Source organism: Lampetra planeri, chromosome 74, assembly GCF_965212315.1.
Source record: "Lampetra planeri chromosome 74, kcLamPlan1.2.h2, whole genome shotgun sequence".
Taxonomy (NCBI): Eukaryota; Metazoa; Chordata; class Hyperoartia; order Petromyzontiformes; family Petromyzontidae; genus Lampetra; species Lampetra planeri.
The window spans coordinates 160,829-179,264 of NC_136179.1; the positions used below are offsets into that span (position 1 = coordinate 160,829).

The 18,436-nt window shown below is 48.0% G+C and overlaps 1 protein-coding gene across 2 annotated transcripts in view; it reads left to right on the forward strand.

The window, feature by feature from the left end:
• The first annotated feature begins 8,667 nt into the window (after positions 1–8,667).
• LOC144737788 (adhesion G-protein coupled receptor F1-like) overlaps positions 8,668–18,436 on the forward strand; it is a 49,434-nt gene continuing 39,665 nt past the window's right edge. Inside the window, exons 1-4 of one of the 2 annotated variants that reach the window (XM_078620651.1) lie at positions 8,668–8,765; positions 9,274–9,409; positions 11,777–11,958; positions 13,849–13,879. In XM_078620651.1, the coding sequence (XP_078476777.1) occupies positions 11,890–11,958; positions 13,849–13,879 (100 nt within the window). In that variant the 5' untranslated portion in view covers positions 8,668–8,765; positions 9,274–9,409; positions 11,777–11,889. Of the gene's footprint in view, positions 8,766–9,273; positions 9,410–11,579; positions 11,959–13,848; positions 13,880–18,436 lie in introns of those variants that run through there. The other variant, XM_078620652.1, reaches the window with a different exon arrangement.

Genomic DNA, 18,436 nt, shown 5'->3' on the forward strand with positions numbered 1-18,436 from the left:
CGTCGTGAGGAAACGAAACACCGATGCCGATAGCAGGTGTTGCTTCTCGCAGAACGAAGTTAAGTGCGAGTGAAGCTGGCAGCTGCACGAACAAGGGAAGCACGGAGCAGAGAGAGTGACGAGCGACGACAAGCAATCAACCTGTAAAAGGGCGGAGATCGCCAAGCGTCGACCAAGCGTCGACCAAGCGAGCAAAGCAGAGAGCGCGAAGCAGTGGAGAAAGCCTGGTCAAACGGCTGTGAGGAAGAGGACAGCGCCATCGAATGCGCCGTGTGTCTAATACACACCCAGATCAACCAGCATCAACCAAAACCGACTCGTCATCCCGCAGTGGAGAAAGAGAGTCAAAGTCTTCCGAACGAGCGCCACCGGGCGCCACCGAGCGCCACCGAGCGCCACCGGGCGCCACCGGGCGCCACCGGGCGCCACCGGGCGCCACCAAGCGCCACCGGGTGCCACCGAGCGCCACCGAGCGCCACCGAGCGCCACCGGGCGCCACCGGGCGCCACCGAGCGCCACCGAGCGCCACCGGGCGCCACCGGGCGCCACCGGGCGCCACCGGGCGCCACCGAGCGCCACCGAGCGCCACCGAGCGCCACCGAGCGCCACCGAGCGCCACCGGGCGCCACCGGGCGCCACCGAGCGACCGAGCATCTTCAAGGACAGCATCGTGCCAACTCGTCATCTAGCAGTAGAGGGAGAGAGAGCGCAGGAGCAGCACGACTCGGACGTCACCGGGCGTCACCGAGCGTCGTGCCAACTCGTCGTCCAGCAGTGGAGAGAGAGAGAGCGCACAAGCCGAGACACGCCGAGCGAGGGAGCAGCAGGAGCAGAGCGGCGGCCACGCCCAACCCAGAGAAAACTTCTGGCCGCTGTTCGTATCCTCCCACACCACACAAGCTAACGACACAACTCCCGGCTCTAAGAATTAATTAATATTACAAGGGGACAACGCACACACAGCACGCACACGAATAAGAAAAAATTGTCATTGCGTTTCAAAAAGGGTTGCCATTTCGAGGTGGTGCGTTCAATATCAACGGATCGTGCAAAGCAGTTGCTGTCGTCGAGTTACATGAATAAGAAATGTTTTAGTCATTCATTTTCGTTAACTGCATAATCACGCCAATGAAGAAGTATTTTTAGTCATTCATTTTCGTTACTGCATAATCTTGTCCATGAATTTATTGACGTATACTTGCGTTCGGATAAGAGAGTGTCATGTGCTTGTTTAGAATAAAATTGCTTAACACCAACTGTTCGAGTGCTTCTTTCCAAGTCCATGCAAAACTATCTTATTCTTGATAACTGTATCCTGCGATGAGATATGAAAATGGAGACCTAAAATATCATAACACACACTAAGATAATCGGTAAACGTTTAATCGATGATAATCGTATTATCCTGATTGATATAACAATGGATAAACGAAGCTAAGCCTAATTATCATAACTGCTCACAGTAACATAATCGCAAGCATCCGCATAAATTACTACGCTTATCTCCGCGATTATCATAATTTATGTATATAATTACACACATTATCATAATTTTTGCATGTTAATACACACATTAACATAATTAATGCGATTTGCGCATTTTTCAGAAAATTATTAATTTTTATTATTTTCATCAAAATTTCATAATCCGACACATACAACATCAGAACAACGAGCGGAGCGCCGGGTGGCTAAAACACAGCAAGTTCGCACAATAGGGGGCAAAGATGATGCGTCAACCAGTCATCTCAGTCCGTCGACCAATGGCACCTGGGTCTGCCCGAGACCTCCTGCCAGTGGGCGGTCGACAATGCACGTGGCCTTAACGTGCACATAGCCGGGCACAAGCGCCGTGGTGACGTCACCACCACTTAGTGGTGAATGGCAGTTGTTGTGTATATCTGTGTGCACGTCTGTGTAAGTATGTGTGGGGAGAGGTGGTGCAGTGGTTAGCATTCTGTGCTACGCACCCAGCGACCCGAGTTCGATTCCCGCTCACAGTGACAATTACCTGAACCGGTTCTGCTCTATGTCGACTCACCAAGTGGTGATGTGTAGTGGTGATGTGTACTACTGATGTGTAGTACACATCACCACTTGGGAGACAGGTAGCAGAGTGTGTGTGGAAGATGTGAGTGGAGTGAGGTGAAAGGTACTAGAGAGCGTGGAGGAGGGAGCGTGATCCACAGAAGTACTGGTGGATTTGCTCTATATTGCTAACAAAGGACTTACGCACCTTCTTCCAGCCAGATATTAACTGGTTGAAAGCTAAACGTTTTTTTTATATTTTCCAGTTAAAGTACACTGAGGTATATAGCGCTCTTTCCGATGCAACTTAGCCACAAATGATAGCGAAACGAAGTGGCTTATCAAGTGGAAATGTATCGCCTACAAATGCTCTACATGCGTGACGTTGATTGTAAATGTGGAGGGAAAAACCGGAGGAGCCGGAGAAAATTCCACGCGACCACCAAGGTGAGAAGATGCAAGTTCCAAATATACACACGTCAGGGTCGCGATCGAACCCATGAACTCCTGCATCCGAGGTTCGGGAGGTAACATCTCCTTGTCACCGTGGCACCCCGACGACTTTATGAACCTCCTCACAGCCACCTCCAGGTCGCAAACCCATCTATTGGCGCTTTGCTGGTTTAGTGTCTCTGTCAAGGCCAGTCTAACACGCAATGCCCAGATACCATCCACGTTTCACGATGGCCACCACGCCCCGCTGCCTTCGCTCGTTCGGGCACTTCTATCAATAATACGACCGAGTTATGACCATTGGGACCAAAGGTTACGTCCAGACAGATTATTGGTGTATATAGTTAACGAACTTCAGTTGCTAGCCTATTTGTGAGAAGACACTCTGTGTGGACGGGTTTACTGGCAATCGTTAAAATATGGCACCCAGAATGGGTGGGGGTCATTGGTCATCTTCATCCTTTCTCTCCATGGGCAGTGTTGAGTCTTTGGCAGTGTTAAGTCTATGGGCAGTGTTGAGTCTATGGTGCAGTGTTGAGTTTATGGTGCAGAGTTGAGTCGACGGACAGTGTTTAGTCTATAGGCAGTGGTTGAGTCCAGGGGCAGTGTTGAGTCTATGGGCAGTGTTGAGTCTATAGACAGTGTTGATCCTATGGACAGTATTGAGTCAAGGGGCAGTGTTGAGTCTATGGTGCAGTGTTGATCCTATGGTGCAGAGTGGAGTTGATGGACAGTGTTGAGTCTATGCGCAGTGTTCAATCTTTGGGCAGTGTTGATTATACGGGCAGTGTGAGTCTATGGGCAGTGTGAGTCTATGTGAAATTAATCAAACCAATTATTTATAGCATAGGACTTAGCTCATACTGATAGACCCTCCAGCATTCCATGCCTTTTCTCTCACACAGTGGTAAAAGTGTCACCCGTGTGACCTCCTCACTACGTAGTAGCTGCTATGGTGCAGATATTAGAGATAGGTGGTGGAGACAAACATAATTTACATATAGATATATTATTATTATTATACAAGGTCGCCCAAAGGTCAGGACACACCGGGTTGTTATTATCATTGTACAGCGTGGCCCAAAAGTCAGGACACATCGGGTTATTATTACACTGGGCTAATAACTCAATGGGCTTTACCTGATAAATAAAAGTTTATGTTTTAGAATGGGTCTCCTTGAGCATGGGTCTCCATGGGTCTTTGTGGGGTTTTGTGTGTCTCTACGAGGCTTTGAGTCTCTATGAGTCTGTAGAAACATGCACGCAGAGTATATGGCTGCTGCTGTACATTCCCACGTAATGATGCTGATAAGCCACTTCCTTGAGCGGCTATAGTGTGTGGCCAGGTCGCTTATGAACATAGCTAATAGCTCAGAGGGGTATTACCTGGTAAAATAAAATAGTTTTAGCGAGGGTTTATGTGGTTCTGTACGAGTCTCTGGATCTCTGTTACTCTTTATGGGTCTCTGTGAGTTCTTATTGTTCTCGCTGAGCTTGTAAGAAACATGCGTTCATAATATTTGGCTGTTGCTATAAACCCCGGCATCTCTCCCACTTCAGTAAAAAAAATATATTGCTGTGGTTTTCACACCTGATGATGATTGCTTGTGTTGCAATCGAAACGTCGTGATTTAATTTACTTTTATTTATTTGTATTTTTTATTTTTCACCTACGTGATTTTACCGAAAGAACCAAAGGGTATGGATCCTTGCAGTCACAAAAACTTCCAATCTAGAATGTTGCTATAAATTCCCACAATACAGACAGTCCCCGGGATACAGAAGGGTTAGTTTCCCGAGAACGATCCGTAACCCACATTTACCATATGCACCTTATGGCGGGACCCCGGGGTCCCATAAGCCCCCGGCTCTCACATAAACATATTATAATGTAAACACAAATTTTGCTCTTTTTCCCCAATGGGTTTGAAGGATGGTGGCAAGTATTGGTTTGTTAAACTATGCCTTTTAAACTGAAAACAACTTATCTGCATTACCTCTTTTCAAATACATTATCGAAAAAAGAATTTACACCCCTCTGTCAATCATCGTGTTTCTCAGTATGGATTTGTGAACACACTTTGTAAACAGTACATAAAATAGTACGCGTTTTCAATGCACTATTCAAATTGTAACACGCGTTTATACCAATGTTACTGTACAGAGTAGTGGGTCGCCGCTCCTCTTATTCACATTGATACGAGCGGTATGTGGGGACTATGGCTTAACCGCACAAACAACCTATCTGCACAGATGCATACGGACAAGATAAGTATTATCAAACAGGAGGCATTAACGGTGCAACACATCTCATCTGTTAAATATCTGCAGGTAATAGGATTGTCATCGATTAATCCTGGCTGCAGACATTGGTAGGTCACAAATAATGAAGATAAGAGAGCAGTTTCACTGAATTAGGCAAACCGTTATGACAAATAAAGGACTTAAGTCGTGTAGGAAGTTTGAGCAGCTTTGGATAAGACATGATCCTGCCCATATGCGAGCATGAAGTGCATTCGCTTGTTCAGTTCTTGTGCGCATGCGTCCTCGCTGCTGCGCGTGGACGACACGACAACAAAAATGATCCGCGCCAGGAAATATTTGTGCCTCCCCCACCCGATTACTAGTTCGTTTTCTATTGCTGCTTGTATTGTATCGCTGTACATATGCTCTGCATATGGTGTTCGACCAGAAGACGCCAAAAGGCGCACAACTCAAAGACAACGAACTATCAGAGTAATGAGGGCTCGGGGTAAGCATTTACATCATGAGGCCTCCTTTGCCAGCAGCAAAATATAATAATAATAGTTTTTTTACCCTTTTTTCTGGCAACAAAACTGAAACCTTTTTTTTACGAGGAATCATGTTTGCATTAACCACAATACCTGCAGTCAGCATGCAAACCAAAAACACACTGATAATGTATGCATTGTCCTTGAAATTGATTGGTCCACACCAGAGACACCTTTACTTAGAGCCTAGTCTCATATGGTGTTCGACCAGAAGACGCCAAAAGGCGCACAACTCAAATGCTTGCTCATGATGTAAATGCTCACCCCGAGCCTTAATTACTCTGATAGTGCGTTGTCTTTGAGTTGTGCACCTTTTTGGCGTCTTCTGGTCGAACACCATATGAGACTAGGCTCGAAGGAAAGCTGTCTCTGGTGTGGACCAATCAATGTCAAGGACAATGCATACATTATCAGAGGGTGTTTTTAGTTTGCATTCTGACTGCAGGTATTGTGGTTAATGCAAACATGATTCCTTGTAAAAAGGGTTTCAGTTTTGTTGCCAAAAAAAAGGGTAAAAAACCTATTATATTTTGCTAATGGCAAAGGAGGCCTCATGATGTAAATTCCGAATGTTTGTTTATGTATGTAGCCAACTTATGCTAGCCTTGGTTCTCCATTCACTTTCGGCTGAGACTGTAAGCTATCGAAGTGTAATTGTGTTACATAAAGTAAATAACTCGAGTAATAAACGTACATCTTTACTCACAGAACATAGCCTATATCTAATTGTTTATGAATACCACAAAACAGTGTAATATATTAATTGTTAACAGAAGGCAGTCAATTCTGAATGTTTTTCCCCCCCGTGCATTAGGCTCGCTGTGGGCTGAGACCAAAAGCGGGGATGGGTTGGGGCGGTGGGGAAGATGCTGCTCGCCTTACGCCTCGCAACCTCAAACCACTACTTGCGCTTACGTAACTAACGCAACCATTTCTGCATATTGAAACATTATTTAACACGATTCATGGGAGCATTTCCGTAAGGTCGAATTTCCGTAAGTCTGGTTTTCTTAAACCCGGGGACTTACAGCATCAGCCACTTCGTTGAGATGCAATAATTTGTCGCTAGGTTTCTTCTGAAAAAAATACAGCATAGCTCAGGGGGCATTACACCGAGTAAAATAAACGTGTATGGTTTTAGTTGCTCCAATAGCAACGCAATCCAACGACACTGCAGCCTGCAGCATTTAGTTTAATGAGTAACAGACTTTGTTTTGAAACCTCAAGGTTGATTGCCCTTGTGTTGAGAAGTGAGATTATGGCACAGCAGTTGGAATAGGGAGTGTCAAGTTCCTTGAAGGCACCGGCACCCGTTATGGCAACCCTACAACAGTCCACAGCTGCCCCAGTGTGTCGTGCTAAAAGTAGAATCAGAAGTGAGTGAGAGTGTAAATGAGAGTGCCTATATATGAGAGCCAGAGACACAAAGACCCCCCCATATAACCATAACATACTGTGGGGGAAAGTGGTGTTATCAAGAGGCCGCTGCTCACGGTCTACACCCATGATGATTATCTGAACTGGTCCTGGACCTCCCCTAGGTTGACTGAGCCTCAAATGAGTGCCTGGTGCGATGTGTAAGCATCGCGACCAGGGAGTCAAAGGCGGCCGAGTAGGCGTGGTGCTGGTCACCCAGCTCCTTGTGTTTCGTGCCGGCCTTAAATAGGCACTGCTACCCGCTAACAGCACTTGCCCCAACAGTATGTTAAGGCTACACGGGGAACGTTTGTCTGTGTCATTGAGTTTCTATCTGTGAGACCCATAAACTCACATAGAGATTGGTATACTTTCATAGAGACCCATATACTTACATAGAGACTTTCATAGCCACACATAGACTTACATAGAGACCGGTATATTTTTTCCGCCTTCGGCTGCCCATTGCTTAACGATTGTGACTGCGGAGAACAACGAGCAGCAGCGTTTGACTTCACGCTGGTGGGATTAGAGGCCAGCCCCTTGAACGGAAAGAATCGGCCGCACTGTGGGCAAGATTTGCTGCTCGTCTGCTGGATGGGATTCGTGTTGTGTCGGCTACAACAGGACTCGCTTACAGTTGGATGACATTTCCTCCCACGTGTCCACATTGATATTGGCTGCCTTGACGTGTCTTTTAAAGGACGTAGAAAGGACGTAAAATTACAGAGACCTTTAGACTTACGTAGAGACGTATACAATTACTTAAAGACCCATAGACGTACAGAGACATGTAATACCATATAGGGTGATTATTATTATTCATGGTTGGTCAAAAGTCAGGACTCATAGGGTTATTTTTGCCTATAGATTCAACACTGCCCGCACCTCCGATTAGCACGGTTGCCTGCATATGGTAAAAAAGTTCAACATACGGGCAGTCCTTGGCTTACAAACCTAATTTGTTCCTGAGACCCGTTGGTAAGTCGAACAGTTCGTAAATCAGAACACAATATTCCACTATATTTAAATGGCTATTCGGTCAGTGTTATGTTATTATGGTTCAACAAAAAAAGGAAGCATTGTTAAACTCATAATTAAGAACAAATATTGTGCATTAGCATGTACCACTGGAACAACAAATACTGTATAGTAAACAAAACATAAAATAAAGTAACATAAATAGAAAAAAACTTGCATTTTCACTTACTTTGAGTTCTGATGTTAACTTTCTTTGTCGGAAGGGGGACATGAGTCATCACAATTGTACACACACGGAGCAAGCACACAAAGACACACGCACACAAAGACACAGAGACACACACACACACAAAGACACACACACAAAGACACACACACACAAAGACACACAGACGCACAACACCCCAATGACAAAGATCCCCTGTATGGACTAAAGACTGTAGGGGAAAATGCTGTTAGCGACCAGCACCTATGAAGACCGGCACGGCACATGAGGGGGTGATTTGCCACCGCCACGCCCGGCCGCCTTTGTCTCCCCACCGCACCAGGTACCCATTTGAGGCTGAGCTGACCTAGGTCCTATTCATATAATCGTCACTGGTGTAGATCGTCAGCGGGAAATTTAACTGTGGTGGCCAGGTTGGTAGCACACCATTGCACTACTGTTCACCCCTCCACACAAAGACCCCCCGTGTAGCCTTTACAGAATGTAGGAGCAAGTGCTGTGAGCGAGTGGCACTTATGAAGGCCAGAACGATACACGAGGGGGTGGGTAGCCAACACCACGCCCGACGACTTTGTCTCCCGAGCGTGCCAGGCACTCATTTGAGGTTGAGTCGACCTAGGTAGGCTCAGGACCGGTTCAGATAATCTTCAATGGTGATGGCCATGAGCAAGACTCAAACTCGGGTCGCCGCTTGCGTAGCGCAGCGCACTAAACTGCTACACTACCGCTCACCATAAACTGAATTTAACACACACGCCCCCACACACAAACACTCATTCCCACCGCGAGTCCAACTCATTACATCTTGCGAATGATCGCTCCTCTGAACAAAATACTTCCACGGTTCAAGTTTTCAATTTCGAGGTCGCGTAAGTCAATGTTTATATTTCATGGAAGCTGGTTCGTACGTATTCATTTTCGTAAGTCGGATGTTCGTAAGTCGATGACGGCCCGTATATGCATGTACGCCCATAGACTCAACACGGCCACGTTGGCTCGGAGATGTTAACTACCTCGCCAGGTATGCAGGAGGTCGTCGATTCGATCCCAGCCCTGACACCTGCTGTATATTTGGAGTTTGCATCTCTCTCTATCTCCACATGGTCATGTGGATTATTTTTTGGGTCCTCTGATTTTTGCTTCCACATTTAAAATCAAAATGCGTTCACAGCTTGAATTTGTGATAGCCATGCCGTTTCTGAAAAATAGTTACATAGCTTACAGTGGGCCTCACCTGGTAAAAGATAACTATTTTGTCGCTTTAGTTTTACTGCTCATAGAGAGAAAAAGACGCAACTATTACCACACCACATTCCAATTAACATACCCGACAAAGCAACCACAAACTGCCTTTATCTCTTTCCTGACCAATCACAGAGCACGACCCGAAGAGACTGTGGGTCTGTGGAACAGAGGTAAGTAACGTCACGGATCAGTGCAACGTGCTTGGGGTCAGCCGCAGCTTGTCTGCGGACAACAAGGCGAACGAGTGAGTGGGCGAGTGAGTGAGCAGGTGAGTAAGTGTGTGAGTTGGTGGGTGGGTGAGTGAGTGGGTGAGTGTGTGGCTTGGTGGGTAGGTGAGTGAGTGGGTTGGTGGGTGAGTGGGTTGATGAGCGAGTTGGTGGGTGAGTGGGTGAGTTGGTGGGTGGGTGAGTGAGTGAGTGGGTGAGAGAATGGGTGGGTGAGCGAGTGGATTGAGTGAGTGCGTGGTTTGGTGGGTAGGTGAGTGAGTGAGTGGGTGAGTGGGTTGATGAGTGAGTTGATGAGTGAGTTGGTGGGTGAGTTGGTGGGTTGGTGAGTGAATGAGTTGGTGAGTGAGTGCGTGAGTGAGTGTGTGAGTTGGTGGGTGGGTGAGTGAGTGTTTGAGTGGGTGAGTGAGTGGATTGAGTGAGTGTGTGGTTTGATGGGTAGGTGAGTGAGTGAGTGGGTGGGTGGGTTGATGAGTGAGTTGGTGGGCGAGTTGGTGGGTTGGTGAGTGAATGAGTGGGTGAGTGGGTGAGTGAGTGTGTGAGTTGGTGGGTGAGTGAGTGGGTGAGTGAGTATGTGAGTTGGTGGGTGAGTGAGTGGGTCAGTGCGTGGGTAAGTGAGTAGGTGAGTGAGTGAGTGGGTGCGGTAGTGGAGCGGTTAGCGCGCTGCACTACAAACCCGGCAACCCGAGTTCGATTCCCGCTCACGCCCAACACCAGTGACGATTATCTGAACCGATCCTGGGCCTCCCCTAGGTTGACTCAGCCTCAAATGACCAGTGACGATTATCTGAACCGTTCCTGGGCCTCCCCCAGGTTGACTCAGCCTCAAATGAGTACCTGGTGCGATGTGTAAACATCGCCACTGAGGAGACAAAGGCGGTCGGACGTGGTACTGGCCACCCACCCCCTCGTGTGCCATGCCGGCCTTCATAGAGTGCTCGCTAACAGCACTTGCCCCTACAATCTGTTGAGGCTTTACGGGGGGATCTTTATTTTGGTCTTTGTGGGTGAGTGGATGGGTGAGTGGGTGGGTGAGTGGCTGAAGGTGTCCTGGAGCCTCCCCTAGGTCGACTCAACCTAAAATGGGTACCTGGTGCGGTGTAGTTCTGGCCACCCACCCCCTTGTGTGCAATGCCAGAATTCATAAGTGCTGCTCGTGAACAGCATTTGCTCCAAACAGTATGTTAAGGCTAAACGGGGATTTCGTTTTTGTCTGTATTGCAAATATGTACTGCTGGCTGTTAGACTACAACTGAACTGAACTATTTAAATGTTTTAGAAGTGACCTTGGCACAAATGATATCTCAAAGAAGTGGCTCATCATCATCATCGGGGATTTATCAACGCAGTGACGTTACTCCTCAATGTGGAGGGAAAAACCGGAGGACCTGGAGAGAGAGAGAGACGCAGACTCCAAATATACAGCTGGCATTGTCAAGGTTGGGATAAACCCACGACTTCCTGTATACCAGGCGAGGGAGACAACATATCCTAGCCACCGCGGCGACCCTTATTGGTCATAGTGGGGGAAGTGGGGTCGAGGGGGCGGGAGCAGGGAGGCGACAGGGTGACTGACTATACTTCACCACGCTGGTCAGTGCGAGGTTTGAGAGTAGGGGGTGGTGAAGGTTTGGGTTCGTGTGTCGCTCACCACTGACGTTAGCCGTGGCCTGTCATTGAACTCAGATGCCCAGCTTCGTGACTCACTCACCCACACAATCAATCACCCGCTCTTTCCCTCACCCACACTCTCAGTCAGATACTTAGTCGCACACTTACCCACCCACCCACTCAGCCACTCACTCACCCAACCATCCACTTACTCACCCATCCAGCCACCGACCCACTCACCCACACCACCCACTCACACACTAAATCACTCAGCCACTCACTCACTCGCCCACCCATTCACTCACCCACCCACCCTGCCACCCACTCACCCACCTACCCAGTCAGGAGGGAGGAGGGAGATGGCGGGGTTGATGGAGGAGGAGGAATGGCTTGCCCAATATTTATCGGGGATGATGAGAGGTGATGATAAGGTGAGGGAAGAGAGGGAGGAGAGAGGGGAGGAAGGAACGAGTAGCAGAAGGAAGCTGCACGGGGGAGGAGGAGGAACATCGTCTCTTTTCAAAGTGGGTGGATGGTGGGGAGGAGTTCAGAGTCGGGGTGGCTACACAGGAGTCACGTGATTTATTGGAGGCTATAGCTGGTTTATGTAAAAGTTGTATAATTGCTGTAAAGCACTTTGGAATAAGGCGCTATATATACATCTAGACAGGATACATTCGATGAGATGGGAAGGAGTCAGGGAGTGGTTTGCCCCACACACAGAAGCCGCATGCCTTACTGGAGGCTCTAGCCGAATGATGAATCACGTCTTGAACGGTGCTGAATATTTCTCTTCGCAGAGCCGTTCACATATCACGGTCACCACTTCCACCTCAACCACAATATCCATCACCGGTGAAGAAGTTAACAATCTGGTCGGATCCATTGAGAAGCTGAAGCGATAGAATCCACGATGACGGTTCGAGGAATCCAGTCGTGGCACTTCAAGACGTACATCATCTCCTTGGGGCTCACGCTCATGGTCAGTGAAGTCTCTCTCTTGGTTATCATGGATCGTACTTCATACATTCGTCAAACTGTGGCGTTAAATGGAAAATATATACAGGCGTACCGCCTATAGCGCTCAGAATTCGTTCTTGGTAAACAAAGCGCTATACGAAACGGCGCAATATGGGGTCATTATAACAGCGTTCCTATGGAGCTGCGTACCAACAGCACTCTTTTTTACTACAGCAATATTCGAGGGCTTCATTGGGGTATCGGTAATAGCCTTAATAATGATAATGCACATATGATAAATATTTCGAAGTATTTTACAAATAAAACGAATACGTTTGAATGGTAATGAAATAAAAATTCAATAAGTTACGTCTTCACTAGTGCATTTGGTGGAGTTTGCATAACATTAACCACCGTCTGCATCAACACGTTCTGTGGGAAGCTATATTAACCAATTGGATGACTTGATCCATGGATTGGCAATGAATCAATGCAGTGATTAACCCTCGATGAATCAATACCCCAATGTGGCTGTCGGATCGACTATGAGCAGTTTCGCTACAATAGGTGGCCCAAAAGTCAGGACACAGAGGGGCATTAATGTACATGGTGGCTCAAAATTCAGGACACATAGGGTTATTATTATTATGCAGGGTGGCCCCCAAAAGTTAGGCCACTCACTCACTCACCCACCCACTTACAAACTCACTCACTAACCCACTAACCCACTCATCCACTCACGCCCACATTCACTCGCCCACCCACTCACCTACTGGAAAAAATATATACAAGGTGGCCAAAAAGTCAGGAAAATCTAGAGATATTTTTCGATTTAAAGCTTTCGTGACTGCAGGGATTTATCTTCTTGGTTCTTTCGGTAAAGTCACGTAGAAGGGAAGTAATAAAATAATAAAAATAAAACATAATAAAATAATTCTCACGACGTTTCGGCTACAACGCAAGCAGCCGTCTTCAGGTGAAGAATGAGACACTACCAAGCTAGGAGCTTATATATACGCTGGGTTGGAGGTGCAAGAAGAGCGCCTTAACAAAAAGAATGTGCATATGAAGAGGAATTTAGCATATTCATGGGAAATGCGTAGTAGGTGGGCGGGGGGGTTTCAAAGTCATATTATGCCCATGCATTATGCAGGATCAGCAGCACCAAGGGAGGGTGTACGGAGTAGCATTAACAAAGGAAAGGAATGTTAATAGTATGTAGCTGCAGTTACTAAACATCCACGTAGAAAACTAAAGTATAAACTACGTAAAAAACTAAAGTATAAACTGCATAGCACCATCAGTGTACTTACTATACTCTACAATAAGCTGAGTTACTCACAGCAAGTAATACATTACAATTCTACGTCGTAAAAAATATATAATATGCTTCCATCTAAACTTTATTCTCTTACATCACACGAGCATACACCGTACTATATACTGCCATAGATAAGCCCAACATTACATTATATACTGTATTGCTATAAACCACCTTATACATTTGAATATAACACTATGTATGATTCTACCCACCCTAATGTGTATCACACTGCTATATGTTTACTATACAATTACGATACTATATATTACTTTGTACATTGTATTAAGCATATAAATGTTATACTATTTGTTATTATACACTGTACAATTGACCGTCGTGTCAATGGGTGAGTCGTGGAGGGAATTATTGTGCAGGGTGGCCCAATGCATTTCTATGGGTCTCTGTATTTGTGTCTATGGGTCTCTATGCAAGCATGTGGGTCTCTATGTGACTGGGCTGAGATAAATCAAGTAATTCCATGTGAGAATCCGGTTTAACCAAAGGTGGCTGGCCTCAGCACTCTGACATATGGGACACCTCAATCAAATGTATTTTTGATGCGTTAACAACTGTCCTTTTCTCTTTCAGATACCATTACAAGTCTTTACTCTGCACACAGGTATGTAATTAAGGTATATAAGTAACTCAACAAAAATCTTACAGCAACATATCTACAGGACATGTTTTTTTGCAAGTATCATAGTATTAAAAATAAAATTGTGTTTTTCCCTTTCTTGCAATACAGCAGATGTTAAGATCTTGATTTGAAGTTTTCGTGACTGCAGGAATCCATACTCTTTGGTTCTTTCGGTAAAGTCACCGAAAGATGTTAAGATGTGCAAACACCAAACATCCTCTGATAATATATATTGTCTTTGAAAGTGCTTGGTTTTATTGCTAGAGAGGGTAAAAGGGTAAAACTCTCTTTTAAAGACTATGCATATATTATAATATATGCATGTGGCTGTGAGCAAACATGCTCTGATAATTATCAGAGCATGTTTAATCACAGCCACAACTAATTTTTCATTGTATTTTTTTTTTTACTGAAGATAATTATTTAATTCTTCATGTTAAATGTGTAGTGAGTTCCAGGGAGACTGACGACGGAGTCGAGGCACACTCTTATATTCAACTCAAGGGCCATAACAATACTTGAAGGGGTAACGGCCCCTTCACCCGTACTAGATGGGAAAACACCCCTAGCACTATTTCCCCTGTCCTATTCCCAGTCCTCCTCTAATAGTGCTATGGGAGGCTATCTGATCCGGCCCTGGTAAAGCACGGATCCCGGCACCCAGCTAACCCGGCCTTGCTCTTACAAGAGCAGAGGTCCAGAAGCTCTTGGGGCCACACCACTGGCTTGCCCTGCTCGGCCCTGACAAGGGCAGCGAGACAGGGGAGTCCCAGGGCCTATTCTGCCGGTCTTCAGACTTCACTGGTAAGCTTCTTCCACACTGGCCCCGAGCTCTCTGGCTCCCAGCCTTTTATAGGAATCCCCTCCGAGGGGTGGAGTTATGGGGGATCACAGCGCCTCCATGGCCCCCCAGGGTTAACAGATGCGGACGTGGATGTAGACACCCGTGTGTGGGTGCAGACACCCTTGTGTTTTCTGTCTGCCCTTCTCCCCGTAATAACCCCCCCCCTGTACAGCCCGCAGCCGTCCCGGCTGCAACAAAACCCCTCAAAAGCCAACAACAATAAAGACTTAACACAGTCAACATCTGTGTGCCCCGTAACAATAACAAGGGTAACAAACAACTGACGGTCCCCTATAAATACCCAAGCCCCAACATGCAAACATATGTACAGTGTGATTCCCCACCCCCTCCCAAAAGAAAAAAAAAAAAGGTGAGCGAGCCCCACGGCAGCGGAACACGCGCGGGAAGCAACTCATAACAACCGGCGCATCTTGGCGCGTGTCCGTGCAGCGGGCCCGTCACAAGGGCCCGACCCGGTCGGGCCAGCGGCGGGTGTTGACAGTTCAGGCGCACGGCCCTCCGGCTTCTCGGACGAGCCTGCGCTGACCCCCTCGGGGGAGTCTGGTGGCCAAGAGGGCGTTAATCCTTGGACCCCTGATGGCGGAACAGTTAGCAGCGGATCAGAGGCTGGTGGTAAACCCGCCCTCCAGGAGTCAGTGGACCCCCCACATGTTCGACCATAGTTGTGAAAGGAAGCATGTGGCGCAAAGAACGGCTTCAACCGTGAAGGGTGGACTAACCACCGACGCTTCCCCCATTTAATGCGAACACATTGGGGTCGCACAACCTGCACAATTTCCACGGGGCCCCTCCGTGGTCGCAACAGCTTAGACGAGGTAGCCAATGGCACCTGGGGACAGTGTAGCCATGCTCTGTCGCCCGGGTGCCATTCGTGCGTGTGTGACCGGCGCAATCGCAACCTTTCATTCGCCTTCAGAGTTTTGAATAGCTGCCTCCCGTGCCTCAGCCAACTTGAGGATATTAAATTTAACATGGTCAGCCAATTTGGACTTAGCGTGTGGTGTGGAAATTCTCAACTGGGTCGTGACAGGCGGGTCAACTTCGCGGCCATACATTAAAAAAAATGGCGAGAATCCGGTCGCCGCATGAGGAGCCATCCTGTAAGCTGACAGAACTCCCGGGATCTGAAGGTCCCAATCGGTTTGGGACTCAGATACCTGGTGGGACAGCATGGACGTAATAGTCCTATGCAGGCGTTCTACCATCCCATCCGTTTGTGGGTGGTAAGGGGAAGTACGAATTTTCTTCGTACCGAGAAGCTCACACACCTCGTGTAAAAGGGAACTAGTGAAGTTCTTTCCCTGATCGGTCAACAATCGTTCCGGAGCGCCCTTGTCGAGGCCCTGGACAAAAGCCTCCGCAACGGCTGCTGCCGACTGGTTGGTGAGGGGCCAAGCCATAGGCCATCGCGTGAAATATTCCACGCCAACCAGTAGGTACTTATTACCCCTAGGCGTGGAAGAAAACGGCCCCAAATATCAAGAGCGACAAGCTCATTAACCCGGGTGACCGAAATAGATTGGAGCGGTGGGCTGGCTCCCCTTGCTGGCAGCTTCCGTTGAGCACACTGGGTACAAGACTGCAAGAGATCGTCCACGTCCCTTGCCATGCCCGGCCAAAAGAAATTAGCTGGAGCATGGCAAGGGTTTTGTGGGTGCCCAGGTGCAGGAGCCGCTCATGAGCAGCCCATACAGCCCTAGCCCTCAACGTGGAAGGCACCACCAGCCTGTGGTGGCGGATCGTCCCGTCCCAATGCATGAGGAGGCCCTGGCACAACCCCCATGAGTCAACGCCCGACCTCCCCTGACCGGATCCTCCCGCGCGACGCCATAGCGCCAGGAGGGAAGTATCCTCCATTTGGAGGCGCCCCCACTCCGCACCTGACAACCCCAGTAGGGAATCCTTCCTTCCCATTTCAATAGGGCCAACGCTCGAAGAAGCTTCAACGGCGGCCGCAAGGACCCGATCCTGGTCGTCGCTCGCAGATTTGCAACGCCCCGAGCCCAAGAAACAAGTGCAATCTGAAGTGGCCGGAAGGCGCGACAGGGCATCTGCATTAGTGTGGCGAATCCCCTTGCGATATTGTTGTTTCGAAATCGAAATCCTGAATGATCTCCAGCCATCGGGATAATTGCCCCGATGGCTGGTGAATACGCAGGGCATACTGCAATGCCGCATGATCTGTATGGACGGTGAAATGCCGGCCGTACAGATATGGCCGGTACTGTTGAATAAAGAAAACAATAGCCAACAGTTCACGGCGGGTGATGCAGTATCTTTGCTCGGCAGGAGACAATACTCTACTACCATAAGCCACTACACGCTCCACACCACCAACAACTTGGGAAAGCACGCCCCCAATTCCCGTATTGCTCGCGTCCGTGTCGAGCACGAAAGGTACAGTTAAATCGGGGTAACTCAACGGCGGGGCCCCCACCAAGGCATCACGAAGAGAGTTAAAGGCGGCCTCCTCTTCCGGCCCCCAATGAAACTTCACCCCCTTTGCCGTTAAGGCAAGTAACGGCTTAGCGATGGAAGCGAACTCCGCGACAAACCGCCGGTAATATGAAGCAAAACCGATGAACCTCCTAACCTCCCCCACCGAGGTGGGAGTCGGCCAGGAGCTGACACAACGCGTTTTGGCGGGATCGGTTGAGATACCTGACCTTCCGATGATGTGACCCAAATATCTCACAGATTCGTGGAGCAAATGGCACTTTTGTGGTTTAAACTTCAAATTAGCTGCGCGCATTTTGACAAAGACGGCCCAAAGCCTATCAAGATGTTCCTCGAATGTCGTCTAGGTAAATCAAACAGACCTCCCATTGCAAGCCAGCGAGAACCAATTCCATTAGGCGCTGGAACATTGCGAGAGCTGAGTGGAGCCCCATAGGCAAACGATTAAATTGGAAGAGTCCGTTCTGTGTTCGAAAAGCCGTTTTGGGCTTCGATTTGTCATCCAAAGGAAGTTGCCAAAAGCCTGACAGCAAATCCAAGGTGGAGAAGAATCGTGATCCAGCCAGGGCATCCAGAGATTCGTCCATTCGAGGAAGCGGGTAAGCATCGGCCACCTAGATGTTATTCAAACGCCGAAAATCAACGCAGAACCTTAGGGACCCATCCTGCTTTTTAACCAACACTATGGGTGCACCCCAAGGGCTGGTTGAGGGGGAAATAATGTCAGAAGCCAGCATGTCATCTACAGCCGATTTGACATGATCCTTTTCGGCGGGACTTAACAGAAAAGGATTTTGGCGGATAGGAGTGTTGTCACCGGTGTCAATATGGTGGCGCAGCAATTTTGTACATCCGATATCATATTTGTGCTTACTAAAGACGTTGGAAAATTCTCGCAAAAGGGTACGCAATTTAGCACGTTGTGAGTCAGATAGGTCAGGTGTCTCAGCACAAAGCGCCTCCAGCCAACCCTCGTCATAGTCTAACTGCAGTTGCGGCTGAGAAGCGGTGGCCACCTGGCCAATGATCGGCGTTTCCGCAGGTACCGGAATCGCGTGTGCGAATACGGTTCCTTGGGAAACCACAGTCGTCCATGTCCCGACATTGAGGACCGTGATGAACGGGTCCTCATCCCCTTTAACAATTGTCTGGGCCGTCACCAAATCTGGCCCATTCACCCCGGCCCTAGACGGTCCCAGCAAAATGCCCTGGTCCAA